We start from the raw sequence: 13,544 nt of genomic DNA on the forward strand, positions 1-13,544 counted from the left end.
GTGGGCTCTAGCATCTCCCAGCTCCTAGCTTGAGCAACTACAGGCATGTGTCCGCGTTGCCTCAGTCCAGAGGGAATGTCTGTACTGTTACAAATTGGTTCAACCTAGGCAAGTTAGACTAACCTGCAAAGGTTGAATCAACTGGGGCTCCAGCTTTTTGAATGTCTGTCCCTAGCCATAAAGTGCTGTGCTTTTTAACAGCCTGAGAGAAGCTAAATGTTCAGACGTTGTATAAGCTGAAAATAAATTAGGTATCCTTAATGCAGTTTCTGGAGAATGCCATCCATCTACAGTGGCAAAGTATAATGAAAAGTCTTCTCTATGGTTTTGAGGGAATGGAAACATACGGTATGTGAAGTACTAAATGTACCTAGGAAAATGAGGCATGCTAACATTTAGAAATATAGCATAGGTAGAAAACTGAGAATGATTATGATTTTTTTCACCATTGACTTTCAACTTTGGTTGGAGAAGCACAAATAATTTCAACCTGGTCTTTAACCTCCAAAGAATCTATTCACCTTCACATAATTTTGCCTTTTAATCTGTAAAAGCTTGCAGTGGGTAAACTCAGCATTGCAAGATCACAGTTCTAAGGACATGGCAAACTGAAGGGGAAGGATTGATGACTTAAGTGTTACTTATGCTGAAATATAGCTTAGTACATGAATAAGGCCAAAATGTTTCATATAGAAAAGCAAATACAGGTATAATACAAAGTTTATAGGGTAATTCCATTTCTGAGGTAAATTTTGAAGTGCCATTAGAAGCACTTTCAAGAAAAAGCTATACATCACTTAATAGCCATCCTTTTAATATCCTTCCAGCTTCCTAGGGTGGCATTTCTAAGTGTCCTTAAAAAAAATAAATCCATATAGCAATTGAACTTTGTCCAAGTGAAATAAACACTGTCAGCGCTGGTTGTCCTCATTTTTATAATAGTGTAACACTTCTACCTTTTTGAAGTGCATTTTCTTTTTTTAATACAAATATTTTTTTTCTTAGCTAAAGGATTTCTCTGTTTCTGTCCATTGTAAAGATTTGGTGGGATGGGTTTTTTTTTTTGGCTGTAGGTATGATTTGGACCATTGGAGAAGGCAGTACCTATTTGTTTTGGGACTTGATTAGTCGGCATCTGTCAAATGGGTATCTTTTTCCCTCTCTGCACACCTTATTTTTTAATTCATGCAGAACTCCTTAACCTTGGCATCATTATTGGAAACGGTGTGGATTACTGCTGAATTAAGGAGCTTTCTTCTAGAATGTTCTGGGGTTTTCAATTCCCTGTCTTCTGTTTTCAGACTGCAAAATATTTTCACCTTGTCTGGGTGTCTTTTAATAGTATGGAAGATTCTGATCTTAACATCCAGTTAAGTGGAAATTTAATAGAGATATGCTCCTGGATAGTAAAAGCTATCTTTTAAACTTCTCTGGTGGAGCATGAGAGAGATTCACAATCTAGTCATCTTTGATTGTATTCAAGTAATTAAATTTGGAATAACTTCCAGGCCCACCACTTTAGCTGTTTGAAGACTAGATCACGTTGGCCCTGTAGTTAAAGCAATGACATGGTATTGGCTGCTGTTCCACTTGGTTGTACCTTAAAAGCAGTCTGCCCATGGTTGCCATTTCCAGTACTTAGGTTGTATCTGGAGTGCCAGTTAACACAGAATGAAAGTGTCCAAGAAACCATAACACTGACATGTTCTTACTCTGCATCTTAAATCTAAAGATACAGTCTATAGCCACCTACCCAAGATAGAGAGCAGTTTCTGTCTCTGACCACATGCCAAAGCCTTCTGCATCTACTTGTCAGTTCGCTTTCCCAGCCTGCTTGGCTGAGGGACCTCATCCTCCTTTTCACTCAGGAAGACTGTAAACCAGGCCATGCTTTTGAGGCAGGCTTTAAGTACCTTTGTCAATCTGGCTGTTAACATATGTCACCCTTTCATTTCTAGGGGGCTCACATACAATGTCAGTAACTTCCTAGCCCCTGAAGGTACATATTTACCAGACTACAAACTTGAATGCTCTTAGGCATATGGATTTGCTAATCCAATATCCAGCTCTCCCCCAGAAGAGAATGACCAGCCAGGTGACAAGTTCCTGGCTCTTCTTTTTGACTGTATATTTATCATTGGCCAAGTACAGGGTTCCTGTGCCTCTTAGCCTGTCTACATGGGGGACCAGTAAACAGTCTAAGTCAAATGCAAATTCTTAGTCATTAACTCTTCCAAGGGCTTTGTCAGAGGTTATCTGTATAATGCCAGAAATCTGTGGAATATAGGGATGTCGTGAAGTCAAGGCAGTATTAGAGCGGTCACAGCTGCAAGCTTCAGGTCAGTTCAGACCTGCATGACTGACCTGTGACTAGAGGGCCTGGTGAGCCAGGTAGAAAGATGAGAGGGAAGGAGGCTTGTAGCTCAGAAGCAGCTTCCCCAGGGCTCTGAGATATGAGCTCCATGCTGAGCATGGGGCCACTGGGCCTTAAACCCCAGGGACCCCATTCTTAGCACAGAGCAGCTGCAGCTCAGTGAGGCCAGAAGCTGCTTGGTCTCTTGTTTTACTAAGCCGCGGCTGCTCCCCACTCTTAGCATAGAGTGACCATGACAGTTTCAATGAGGAGCAGCTTCCCTGGGGCTCTGTTTTCTTGCTGAGCAGCAGTGGCTCTGTGTTGAAATTGAGCCTCTATGTTGGTTTCGGTGAGAGGATTGCCCTGGGGAAGCTGGAGCTCTCTGGATTCCCTGAAACTGAGTTGGTGGATCTGCTCTCAGCACAGTGCTGCCGCAGCTCAGTGAGAGCAGAGAGCCCATGGGAAACTCATTCCCTGGGGCTCTCTTAGCTCCGTGCTGAGAGATTAACCCCTGACAGCCCAGCTCTCAGTATGGATCCGCCATAGCTCAGTGAAACCAGAAGTTGCTTTCCCCGGGTTCTGTGCATTTTCTGAAATAGACAGGGTGGCAGTCCTGGTCTCAGTACAAAGCTGCAACTTGGCTAGACCAGACCGTCAAATGTTAGCATGGTCTCTCTGGTCTTACCAAATTTGAGCCTCCTAGCAGTGAGACCATGCGGTTGGGGGAAGCAGGCTTCGCCAGCTCCATGGGCACTCTGCAGTTAAGCCTCTCAGAGCAGTTGCCCTCAGCAGGAAGGTGGAGTGGGGGGTACCACTAGAGTTTTGGAGGGTGGGAATGGGAAGAGTGCCTGGGAGTCAGAAATGAAAGTAAAGCGTTTTCTCTTCCCTGACCATTTAAACAATACAGGATGGGTAAAATGTTTCCAAGATAGCCCTCCTTTTGAGTGGCTTACCTTTAAAATGTTTAGAGGGTACTTATGACAGTTTAATGGGTGAATACTCTGGTTTTAAGTGCCTGTATGTATGTCAGTTTTAAAGTACCCTGTGACAAAGCCCTAAGTGTGAAAAGCTGAGGGCTGCTCATGGCTTTTCTGACACAACCTTGGCTGAAATAAAGATACAGCAACTTTATATTTGTACCAAATACTAACGTGTATGATTATGAGAACAAAACTGAACACAGCTTTGCACTAGTTACAGTTGGGCTAAGTACATACAGACAGTCAAAAAGCCCAAGGCTGAATTGATTCAATCTTTGCAGGTTAGTCTAAGCTGTGGAGATTGAACCAATAAGCAAGTGAACAGACATCCTCTTGATTCTGGAAACGTAGCAACATGCCTGCAGTGGCTCAGGTCAGAAGCCACGGGGTGCTACAACATGGCTCCGTGCTTGGCTGAAGCAGACAGCTTGGGCCACAGCTAGCCTGCCCACCCTGTGAGGAGGGATTTTGCAGGGGAGTTGTGAAGCATCTGGGGATGCTAGGGAACTGTGACTTAACTTGAATCTGGAGGGCATCTAGGACAGAAGTTCAGTAAACAGTTTTAAGCTAAATCAGTTGAGTCTGACACTGAATCTGTCCAGGTTTATCTTAAACAGGTTTTGGCCGTTTTGAAAGTAGTTTATGTGCTCTGAACTTCTGTTGTGTTACAGATTTGAATCAGTTTCCAATCGCTTGTTCTGGTTTATGTGCAACTTCTGTCCTTAGCCCTGGAGACAAAACACCGCAAGAGTAAATCTATTTTTGGAGAATACCTATGCATGCCACACAGTGAAACTGCAAAGGGTAGCTTGGCTTTGGGGTGAATCCATGAAAGGATCCTTGCCTTTAAGGGTGTGAAGAGCATAGTTGGTCCAATAAAAGATGTACTAATAAATCCTTGCCTCTGACACAATTTCTGGATCATCATGGCTACAATATCACTCTTACAGTACCATAACATTTAAGAGTGTATATAGATGAAAAAACTATACAGAATTAAAAGGGAATTAAGGACTTCATTACACTTCCCACTAATCTGTGGTAACTTGTCACATGTCTCTTTCTGTCCTTTGGTAAGAGGAACCTGTGGTAATCTAAGCTATTATTTTGTTCAGCATCAAACTGCCTCTCTTCAGTTTCCACTTAGTGTGGGATAGAGCAGACACAAGAAATAGTTACTACAGAATAGTTGATCCGGGAAATTGACTCCTAGTAAATTTTATCCAGGGCTTTTTAACAGTAAATTGTTTGTCTGCCACGCCCTAACTCTGAGTTGTCTGTCATTTTATTACTTGTGTGAAAACGTATAAGGGTGTGAATACTGCAAAATCAACAGCAACAGAAATAATACAATAAGAATACAGGTAGAATAGTCCAGATAAATAGCAGCTGGAAGCACAGTTATTTTGGCTTGTATGTAGCACGTTGTATGTTGTTGGCTAAGGAAATCTCAGTTGCTAGTAAGAACTAGAGCAGCATCAGAAGTAGGGGCCCATCTTTTCAGTGGTATCTTCTTTTGATAGCAGTGTAGTATCCTTACGGACTATTCATTCAAAGGTATGAGCTTTCATAGGCAACAGATATAGCTAAATAGGGTATAGCCTACAAAAGCTTATGCCTCTGAATGAGTTGCTGTCTTAGATACCACCCTGCCCAAACTTCTGCCTGACTTCAGACCAAAATAACTAACTAGTTCTCTCATTTATTTTAGAATTATACCAGTTTTTTTGAAAAAACATACCAAAAGAGTCTGATGGTATTTCCTTTCTTTATTCAGGAAATGATAACACTTTTTGTCTGACAGGCAGAATAATCATAGAGGTCACCTAGTTCATCCCCTTGTATGATGCAGGAAACATCTTGTGTCCTAGGATTGAACCTGCAACCTTGGCATTAGCACCACACACTAACCAACTGAGCTAACATATTTTCTTGTGTTTGGAACTAGAAATGAAAAAGAAAAATGTTTCTATAGGTTTTCTGTTTTTTTTTCTGTATCGATGGATGGGAATGGCTGTAATAGCAGACAAAAATCCTTCTGCTTTAGAAAGCTATCATTGGACTTATGGTTTGGTGGAGGCATGTTTCCAGCATTAATTGATGAGTTTATAATTTAGATTATATTTCTATACTGTTACAAAAGTAGAATTTTTTACCTTTAAAAAATAATTGAGGTTGTGCCATTTTTATGCAGAATATCGCCATGCCTGTTCTTGTCTTGGTTGCTGCTGACCTGCCTTGTGTTCTTAAAGTTGATTTTTTCTATACTTAACTGGAAAATACTGGCATAAATGAGATCATACTTACTGCTTGTTAAATAAAGGAATGTAAACATCAAATGAAAATGCAGAATAAGTGGTAGTGCTCTTTAATCTCATTTGCTTTAGTGCTATAAAAATATTTATACAGGTAAAGTGTATAGTTGTCATCTGGGAAGCTAAGTTATATTACCTGTGGCATGCAGCCTATGGGATGAAGAGTACTATGAAATACACTATCATTATTTAAAAGCTGTTCTATTCTTTGGCTCCTCTGGTACAAACCCTGTTGGAACTGTGGTGTATGTTCAAAAGTAGTTGACTTGATTTGAAGAAGTGTATATATTTCTTTACACAATTATAGTTTAGCAATTTGTTTTTATTAAAAAACCAAACCATGACATTTACCAAAAAAGAGAGAATACAATACTGAATAGTCTAACTAATTTGTCCTTACAAAGCACTTATAATGATTTCAGTATCGGTAGTTTGGGATACTTAAGGTGCAATCACATGGAGCTAGAACCTTGCAGTATATACTGTAGTTAATGTTGAGGATTCATTAAATGCTTGCAAGAATCTCTCATCTGTGGTTATGGAGCCATATAAGAAACCCCTATAGCTCTCTTATTCAAAAATTTTCTCTTTAGTTGCTTATAATGGTCAAACTATCCCCAAGCCTGAGAATCTCAAAAATATACCCATAGCATAATATGAGGTATGAAAACTAATTTCTGAGTTGTCTTATGGATAAAGAAGACATTTGAGTTTAATTACTTTTTTTTTCCTTTCCTTTCACAGGGCTATTTCCTTCTTTTTGAATCTATGCTGGATTCTGTCATTTATGCCAAGGACAAGTACTTGGCAGAAGGTGGCTCAGGTTGGTTCAGAATTCTTTTAATAAATTCAGCTCTTGGGGGAAACCAAATGAACCCAGAGACTTGGAATAAGCTATGCATGAATGAGGAAGTTCCCACTCGAGATGAAAAATGTTTCCATTAGTGGAAGCTTCAAGGCATTCATTTACCATATGGGTAATAGAAAAATACTAAATGGGGTATTCAGGCTTCATAGTTAATGGTGTTTTCTAAAAACATCTTAGACTTAAAAAAAAATCTAAAGAATAAACCTTGGGTGTTCTTGCATTTTTAATAGTAGGGTGAAATTATAATCAGAAATGATTCAAAGGTTAAAAAAAAAGTGAATGGTAAATCTCTATTTTGTATGTGCCCTTCCTGTAGCCTGTTTTAAGTTTAAAGAACATGTTGACTTTGCTAAGAGCATAGGTGCTGCTTACCTGGAATAGTTTTAATGAAATTTAGGCACATTAATGTATGCTAAGCCAAACCAGTTTATATCCATAAATCAAAGTAATATCCAAAAATATATACTGTTCTCTCTCATTGCATTTCTGAATTGCATTGAAGTGCTTGATTCATGTGAAAAAAAAATACAGGTTTGACAGTTTTTGGCTGGATCTAACTTAAAAAAAAATCGATCAGAAAAGAAAAATAAGTTGGGGCCAAATTATTTGCAAGCACACATGAATTTGATCTCTTGCATCACAGAGCTGGGCTAGGATCTTTTACACAGCAAACGCTGTGTTATCCGGCACTTTATCAAACAGAAAGCTCTGCTAACCAGTATCCAAGGAACACAGCAAAAGTGAAACCAAAGTCCTACTTCTGGTTTCGCCGCCACGAGCCAAGCTCTTCTTCACTTATTTGGCCCACAGCCCACGGCAAAGCAGCCTGCATGGGGCCCCCATTGCTGTTCCCTGGCACACTGATACCAGGGAGCACTAGACAGCGCACATTTGATTAACCGGCATATTTGATTAACCGGCATCCCCCATTCCCAGGGGATGTTGGATAACAGAGCTTTTGCTGTGTAGCTTTTAAGATAAGTGTGCATGGCACAAAGCAGTGCTCTGTAGAGATATGGATAAAGCTGGCAGGCCTCCTTGGGCAGACACTGCCCTGGGACGCCACCAAAGAATAGTACTTTAATGTGCCCTTTGGCAGTGACCGAGGAAAGGAGAGACATTCTTTGTTTTTTCTTCCACTTTTTTTTAAGGGTTCCTTGGAATTTCTGTTGGAGCAAAGAGGAAGAGTTAGGTGTGCTTTTTGCAGAGAGAGGGAAAAGGGAGCAGTAATTGCAGCTCCTCTATAAGATGGGGAGTTTGGGCTTGGAAGAGAGGGTTAAGTTGCAGTGGTGGGATTATGTGGGTGTGTAGTGGGCGGGGGGAAAGTTTGTTGTAACTGTATATGAGTGGTGATTGGGCTCAGTAGAAAGGTTTTTGTTTTTTTGTTTAGCAGTTTGGGCAGTGAGGCAGTGGTTGGGGGAAGGGAGGAAGTTGGATTTCTCAGGTTTTGGGGTGGTGTTTGGGGAATCCTGTCTGCAAATGGTTTATTGTAAGGTGCTCAGCTTTTTGAGTGGAGTGGGGTATATAAATTAAATAAATGAATATATTAGCTTCAAGACCAAAAGTAGCATACCTCCATTAGCATGGTACTTATACCTATGCCTAGTTAACTCTGCTGAATAGTAGGGCTTATTAACTTAGTTTATAATACTTTGCTCATGCTCTGTGCAGGGGTGTAAATCTTTTTTAAATATTAGCTGTTTAAATTCTTCTAATCGTATCAGTTAACCAGTTAACTGGCTGGGCCAGGGCTGGAATTGTGGAGCAGTGACCACATGGGGCCAGGACCAGGGCCTGGGGCAGAGCTGTGATCTGCTCCCTGCATGTCCCTGCCCATGGAACTGGCACCTGTTGGAGAAATGTGTAGAGAGTGGATCGTGGCCCTTCCCTGGGCACCAGCCCTGCACTGTCACTGCCCCAAGATCCTGACCCTGCCCACACATCTCACCCCTGGGTACTGCTCCCTGCCCACCTGCAGCCCCATCCCATTCACCAAGCCAAGCACATCTGACTCATGGAGGTCCCAGGCCAGTCTCGATGGAGGTTCCACCTGCCTGTCCATCTGGTGGCCTTGGCAGTGGGTGTGAGGTGGATGGCCCTGGGGCCAGATAGGATCAGTTGCCGCTTCTTCCCCCCACCACCCCAGCCCCGCAACAGCTCACTGAAACTCTGTATGTGGTCCTCCAGCCCAAATACTTGCTTACCCCTCATGTAGTGACTGTCAAGGTGGAAGAAGTGTATTATAAATATTCGGAGAGATTCTAGCAGTGATCTGGCTGGACAATGCAAAACTGCTGTCTATAAAATAGTAGCTTGTCCAGTGCCATATTAGTACATATTCAGTAGAGTAAGGGTTGATACACTGTTCATTTTGATTTATAGGTATGATATACAGCAGCCTTATTTAATCAGAATACTTTTATATCTTACTGTTTGATTATACTTTCATGTAATTTCTTAAATTTAAAGCATTGATTCAGTGATGCCATGAAGTTAACACATTTATGGTATTTTTACTAGCTACATCCATTTGGAAAGAACTTCAACTTTTGTGCAACATTTCTCACTTCAACATTTGGATGATACTGTTGGTGCATGTTGTATTTGGTCTTTGGATAAGGCGAGACAAGATGCTGTAGAATTTCAGAAGAGAAATAACTTTTTTAATTTTTTAAATGTAAGAGTCAGTACTTGGGTGGTATCCTGGGTGGTGACTTGTCAGACTGATGTAGGAAGCAATTTCATTTCCAAAGTTAGGCCTGTAGCAGGCAGTGGGAAAAGAGAAGGAATTTCCTATCTAGGTGGACAGAGTGGTTAGTGGCAAAAGTTAGGACATGAGAGACTTGGTCTGGAGATAAAAGCAAGGGCATTGTATTGTATGACTCTCAACTGCGAAACAGTTTTAAATCTAATGTAGAAGTGCTGTGCTACCTCCTGGGCCCCTGTACAGCTTTGGGAGACTCAAAGCACTAGGAGGAAGCCAGAAGCAGGCTGGAGACAAGCTGCCTGCCATGGGGATGGAGGAAAGTGAAGGAGCAGCTCCCTATCAGCCCTGGCTGGAAAATTCATAACGTAGTTAACTTTGTTGTTCTCCAGCCAGAGAGCTGGGATATTTGTACACTTCCTATCTCGCCAGGTTTTCTAGTACTGCATATTTCTCTGAAATAGAACTGTCCATACCCAGTTTCCTATTATAGTTTGTATACATTTAACTCCTCTTTTTTTTTAGTTTGACAGTGTGGTGCTTTTGTGTTGTTTGTTTTTTTTTGTTTTGGCCTCTTTCTTTGCAGTCACCCAGTTTGGTTTTTCCATGTTGTGTTAGCTGTGTCCATATTCAGTTTCACTACACTGACTTAATGATTGCATTAATGACTGCGTAACGTAGTGCTCACTGCAGTGCACTAGTTTAATTGAAGTCTGTGTCTATGCTCAGGGTGCAGCACGGAAAAGGCAGTCTGTTATAAAGCTTAGTGTTACACGAACCAGAGATTTTCATGTGTTAGAAGAGAAATATTTATATAGTGCAGCTCACATCATTTTATTTTATTTTATTTTATTGCTTATATTGTTTATTTTAACTTATTTTATTGTTTTTTATTTTAAAGTAATTTTATTTTATTTTATATTGTTGTAGTACAAAACCACAATCGTATTTAGAGCCTGACTGTGTTGGACTCTGAACATGTTTCATAGTAGAGCGTCTTGATTTGCATGGACTAATGTAGTTCATTAAAGATTTGGAACATACAGTAGAATAGTGATGTTTAGCAGTACACCTTTTTCCCCTATAACTGATTCCTCCAAACCCTTCTCAAGATACCCAAACATTTTTTCCTTCCTCTTGAATCTTGATATTTAAAAAGTGCTGTATATTGTTCTTTCGGGACCTAGACAGTGCTGGAAGGGTTTGCACTAACTTGATCCTTCTCTACTTCCTAAGTGGGGTTTTTTTTCTGTAGAATGCCTCATGTTTTGTTGGCCTAGGGGATTATCTCCCCCTCTTTCTTTTTCCACAAAATAATACCATTTTACACAATCACGGTCTGTTCCCAGCTAATTTTGCTTGGATTTTAAATAGAACACTTTTTCCTTAAGGCATTTATAATCCCTGTACTTCTGCCAGCTGGTATGCAGGGCAAGTGATTGTCTGTAGGACACTTCTCAGTGTCACTCTATAAATCAGCCAGCAGGTAGAGTTCAGGCACCAAGACAGTCGTGATCTCCCTGGCTCCAGGAGGTCACTTCGTCAGTATATATGAGTATCAATAGGACCAATGACAATTCCAAAATCTGAGCGGCTAAAAATAAGAACCCATTCTGGAATGAAACCGTCAGACCAGCTTTAGGACAAAGGTACATCTTTAAACTCTTGAATTTTAGAACAAGTGTCATTCTAGTATATCAAGCAGCTTTCCAAGGTGCAAAAGTATTTTTGGCTTTTTTTTTTTGAAGTCCGGAAAATTTAATGAAAGAGCTTATCACTTGTCCAGCTCTTTCGATAGATCAGTGACTGAACCAGAGGTAGAACCCAGTTTTCCAGACCTCTGCTTAATTGGCTGAGTCGCACCTGTTGAAACTTAGCTTATCAGCATCCTGCAGCATTTGATGTGAGAATATCTAGGGCAGTGATTCTTAACCAGGGTGCCACAGAATGCTCGGTTGCCTTGAGATCCTTTCGGGGTGCCTCAGAGTGCCATGCAGTGTTAACACTGTTAGCTGTGCAGACATGATTCACAAGATAAACCCAGGGGGCATGTCCAGACAAGCGTGCACGTGTGTTTCCGTGGGATCAAATAGCAGCAGCACACAGTTGTACTGCTGCTGTTTGTCCCTGGGGAATCCCTGAGGAATGCATGTGCTCTGGTGTGCAGCAGATTGCCCCAGGTGGGGTAGGGGAGGCTGGGGCCAGCACCTGGGGTGGCCCCAGCAGCCTTACCTAGACATTCCCCGGCTGCAGCAGTGACAAGTTGGACGTAAAGAGCCTTGCCATCAGCCAGAGTGTGTCTCTGGCCTGCCAGGCTCCAGTTTTGGGTAGCACATGCTGCCAGGCATGTGTGCCACCCTGTTGGATTTTTTTTTTTCTTTTAAGACTCTTTTTTTTAGATACTGGAATTTCTCAGTATCTAATTTTGGCTCTGCACTGCAAATATGCAGCTCGGAGAACCTTTTCACATGCACCACGTGTGTTGCTGCAAAATGCACTTGCACGCTCATCTGGGTGTGCCCAGAGATTTCAAATAGGAGTCCCTGGTGTTAAAAGCATTCTAGCTTGTGGTCTTCTGAGTTCTTTGCAACAGGAGAATTGCTTTTGTATTTTTCTGAAGTAAAAAATCAAATGAAAACTAAGAGCTGACAATTTCCAAGTGTTGACTTGAATCTAAGAAATTTGAGAACCGCTAAGGTGAGGTGTACAGCACACACTGTGCAAAGAGTTCTTTTTACTGCATACTCATCTATTCATTATGTATAACTATTCCCTTGATCTAGTATGCATTTCCCCATGTTCCTGAGTGAAATGCACAGTGATTAGGAGTAAGATAGGGAAACAGAGCCTTAATTTAGAATTTAAAATCTTTAGATTCTTTGTCTTTAAAAAAACAAAAAAAAACAAAAAACAAACAAAAAAAAATAGTATCTTTGTCTTTAAAGTATTCTGATTCTTTGTTCATGTCCAGATGATGTTGGTGTTCACTTAATTATTTTAACGTATTGTAGGATTATAGTCTTACCCTTTTAATAGTCTTAACAGTCTTAACCCTGTTACCCTGAAGCTTGTGAGACATTACTAACGGATAAAGGATTTCCCATCTTATTCCATTCACCACGTGAGCTGTTACCATTGACAGATGATTTCTGGGCACTGAATCGAGAAGGACACAGATGTCAAAGCCATGGATTTGTGAGCTGGCTGCTGAATGTGTGCTTCTGTCCAATCAGCATTTTGTTAATTTCACCAATGAGAAGGAATAATTATTTGGTGATAGCTTTAATCAGGAAAAAATTAAATGATAAACCTGTTAGGATTAGACAAGGAAAGATTATGAGTGGTTCAGACAGAGTTGCAGGGAAGAGAGCTTAATTTTTGAGCAACAGGAATGGTGAGTGAAACATCATTATCTTTAGAGTAGTTTTAATCCAGAATATTTCCAAGACACTATTCCTTAAAGCATGCGAAAAATGAGGTGAAAGTAGAAACCTGAGCTCATGGGAGCTTTTGGCATGTCAACTTTATAGCTTTATCATTGTTTACACTTCTAGTAACATGTCATAATTTTATATAGAACTTGGATAACTTGGTGATGAACATGGTACACATCCCTAAGTGATACTGATTCTGTTATCATTACAGATAATTTAGAAGTTAAACATCTAGAGCAAATTAAATTCTTACATTTATTAAAAATAGTGTGACTTTTCAGAAATGAAAGGTTTAGCAATTCTATGAAATAAAGTTAAATCTCTCTTGCCAAATACAAGTAAGGGCAATTTAATGGTAACCAAACAGTTCCCTGCTATTTGAGTGTGGGGGAAAGGTAGGAGAGTGGGAATCCTTTATTTTCTTTTTCCTTGCAACGTTATTTAAAAAATTACTTAATTGAAGGTATTCTGCAGAACTTTTAAGGTTTTCATGAATATTACAGAAGGGTTAAAAGCATTCCATTAGAATTAAGGCGATGTATGTTTATAGTCCTTTGTCCATGTCCCCTGGTTGTGAAATTCATTGTTTCTTGCCTAAGTCTCTGTACAGGGATTTTTCATTCATTTTTGCTTCAGACTAAATGGGCAAATTTAATTTTCATCTTTTAGTGCATTTTTACACATGCTTTGGGACATGACTCCGGGCACTTTAATTAGCAAGCTGCACTAATTAAAAGCGCCTGCACATCACATAGATCAGCATCTTCACACTAAAAAAAAAATGGCAGCGGAGCGCTTTGAACTAAAGCTCATTAAATGCGCTTTATATCAAAGCGCCCTGCCACCATTTTTTCAGCACAGAGACACATGGGGACACTGCACATGACGTG

General features: G+C 40.5%; 1 protein-coding gene across 2 annotated transcripts in view; it reads left to right on the forward strand.

The window, feature by feature from the left end:
* PRMT3 (protein arginine methyltransferase 3) overlaps nt 1–13,544 on the forward strand; it is a 167,424-nt gene that overhangs the window by 91,515 nt on the left and 62,365 nt on the right. For both annotated transcript variants that reach the window (XM_019519469.1, XM_019519470.1), the window contains one exon: nt 6,393–6,471. In XM_019519469.1, coding sequence (XP_019375014.1) covers nt 6,393–6,471 — 79 coding nt within the window. The remainder of the gene's footprint in view (nt 1–6,392; nt 6,472–13,544) is intronic.

Source organism: Gavialis gangeticus, unplaced genomic scaffold (genome assembly GCF_001723915.1).
Source record: "Gavialis gangeticus isolate Ggan-Ray unplaced genomic scaffold, GavGan_comp1, whole genome shotgun sequence".
Lineage (NCBI taxonomy): Eukaryota > Metazoa > Chordata > Crocodylia > Gavialidae > Gavialis > Gavialis gangeticus.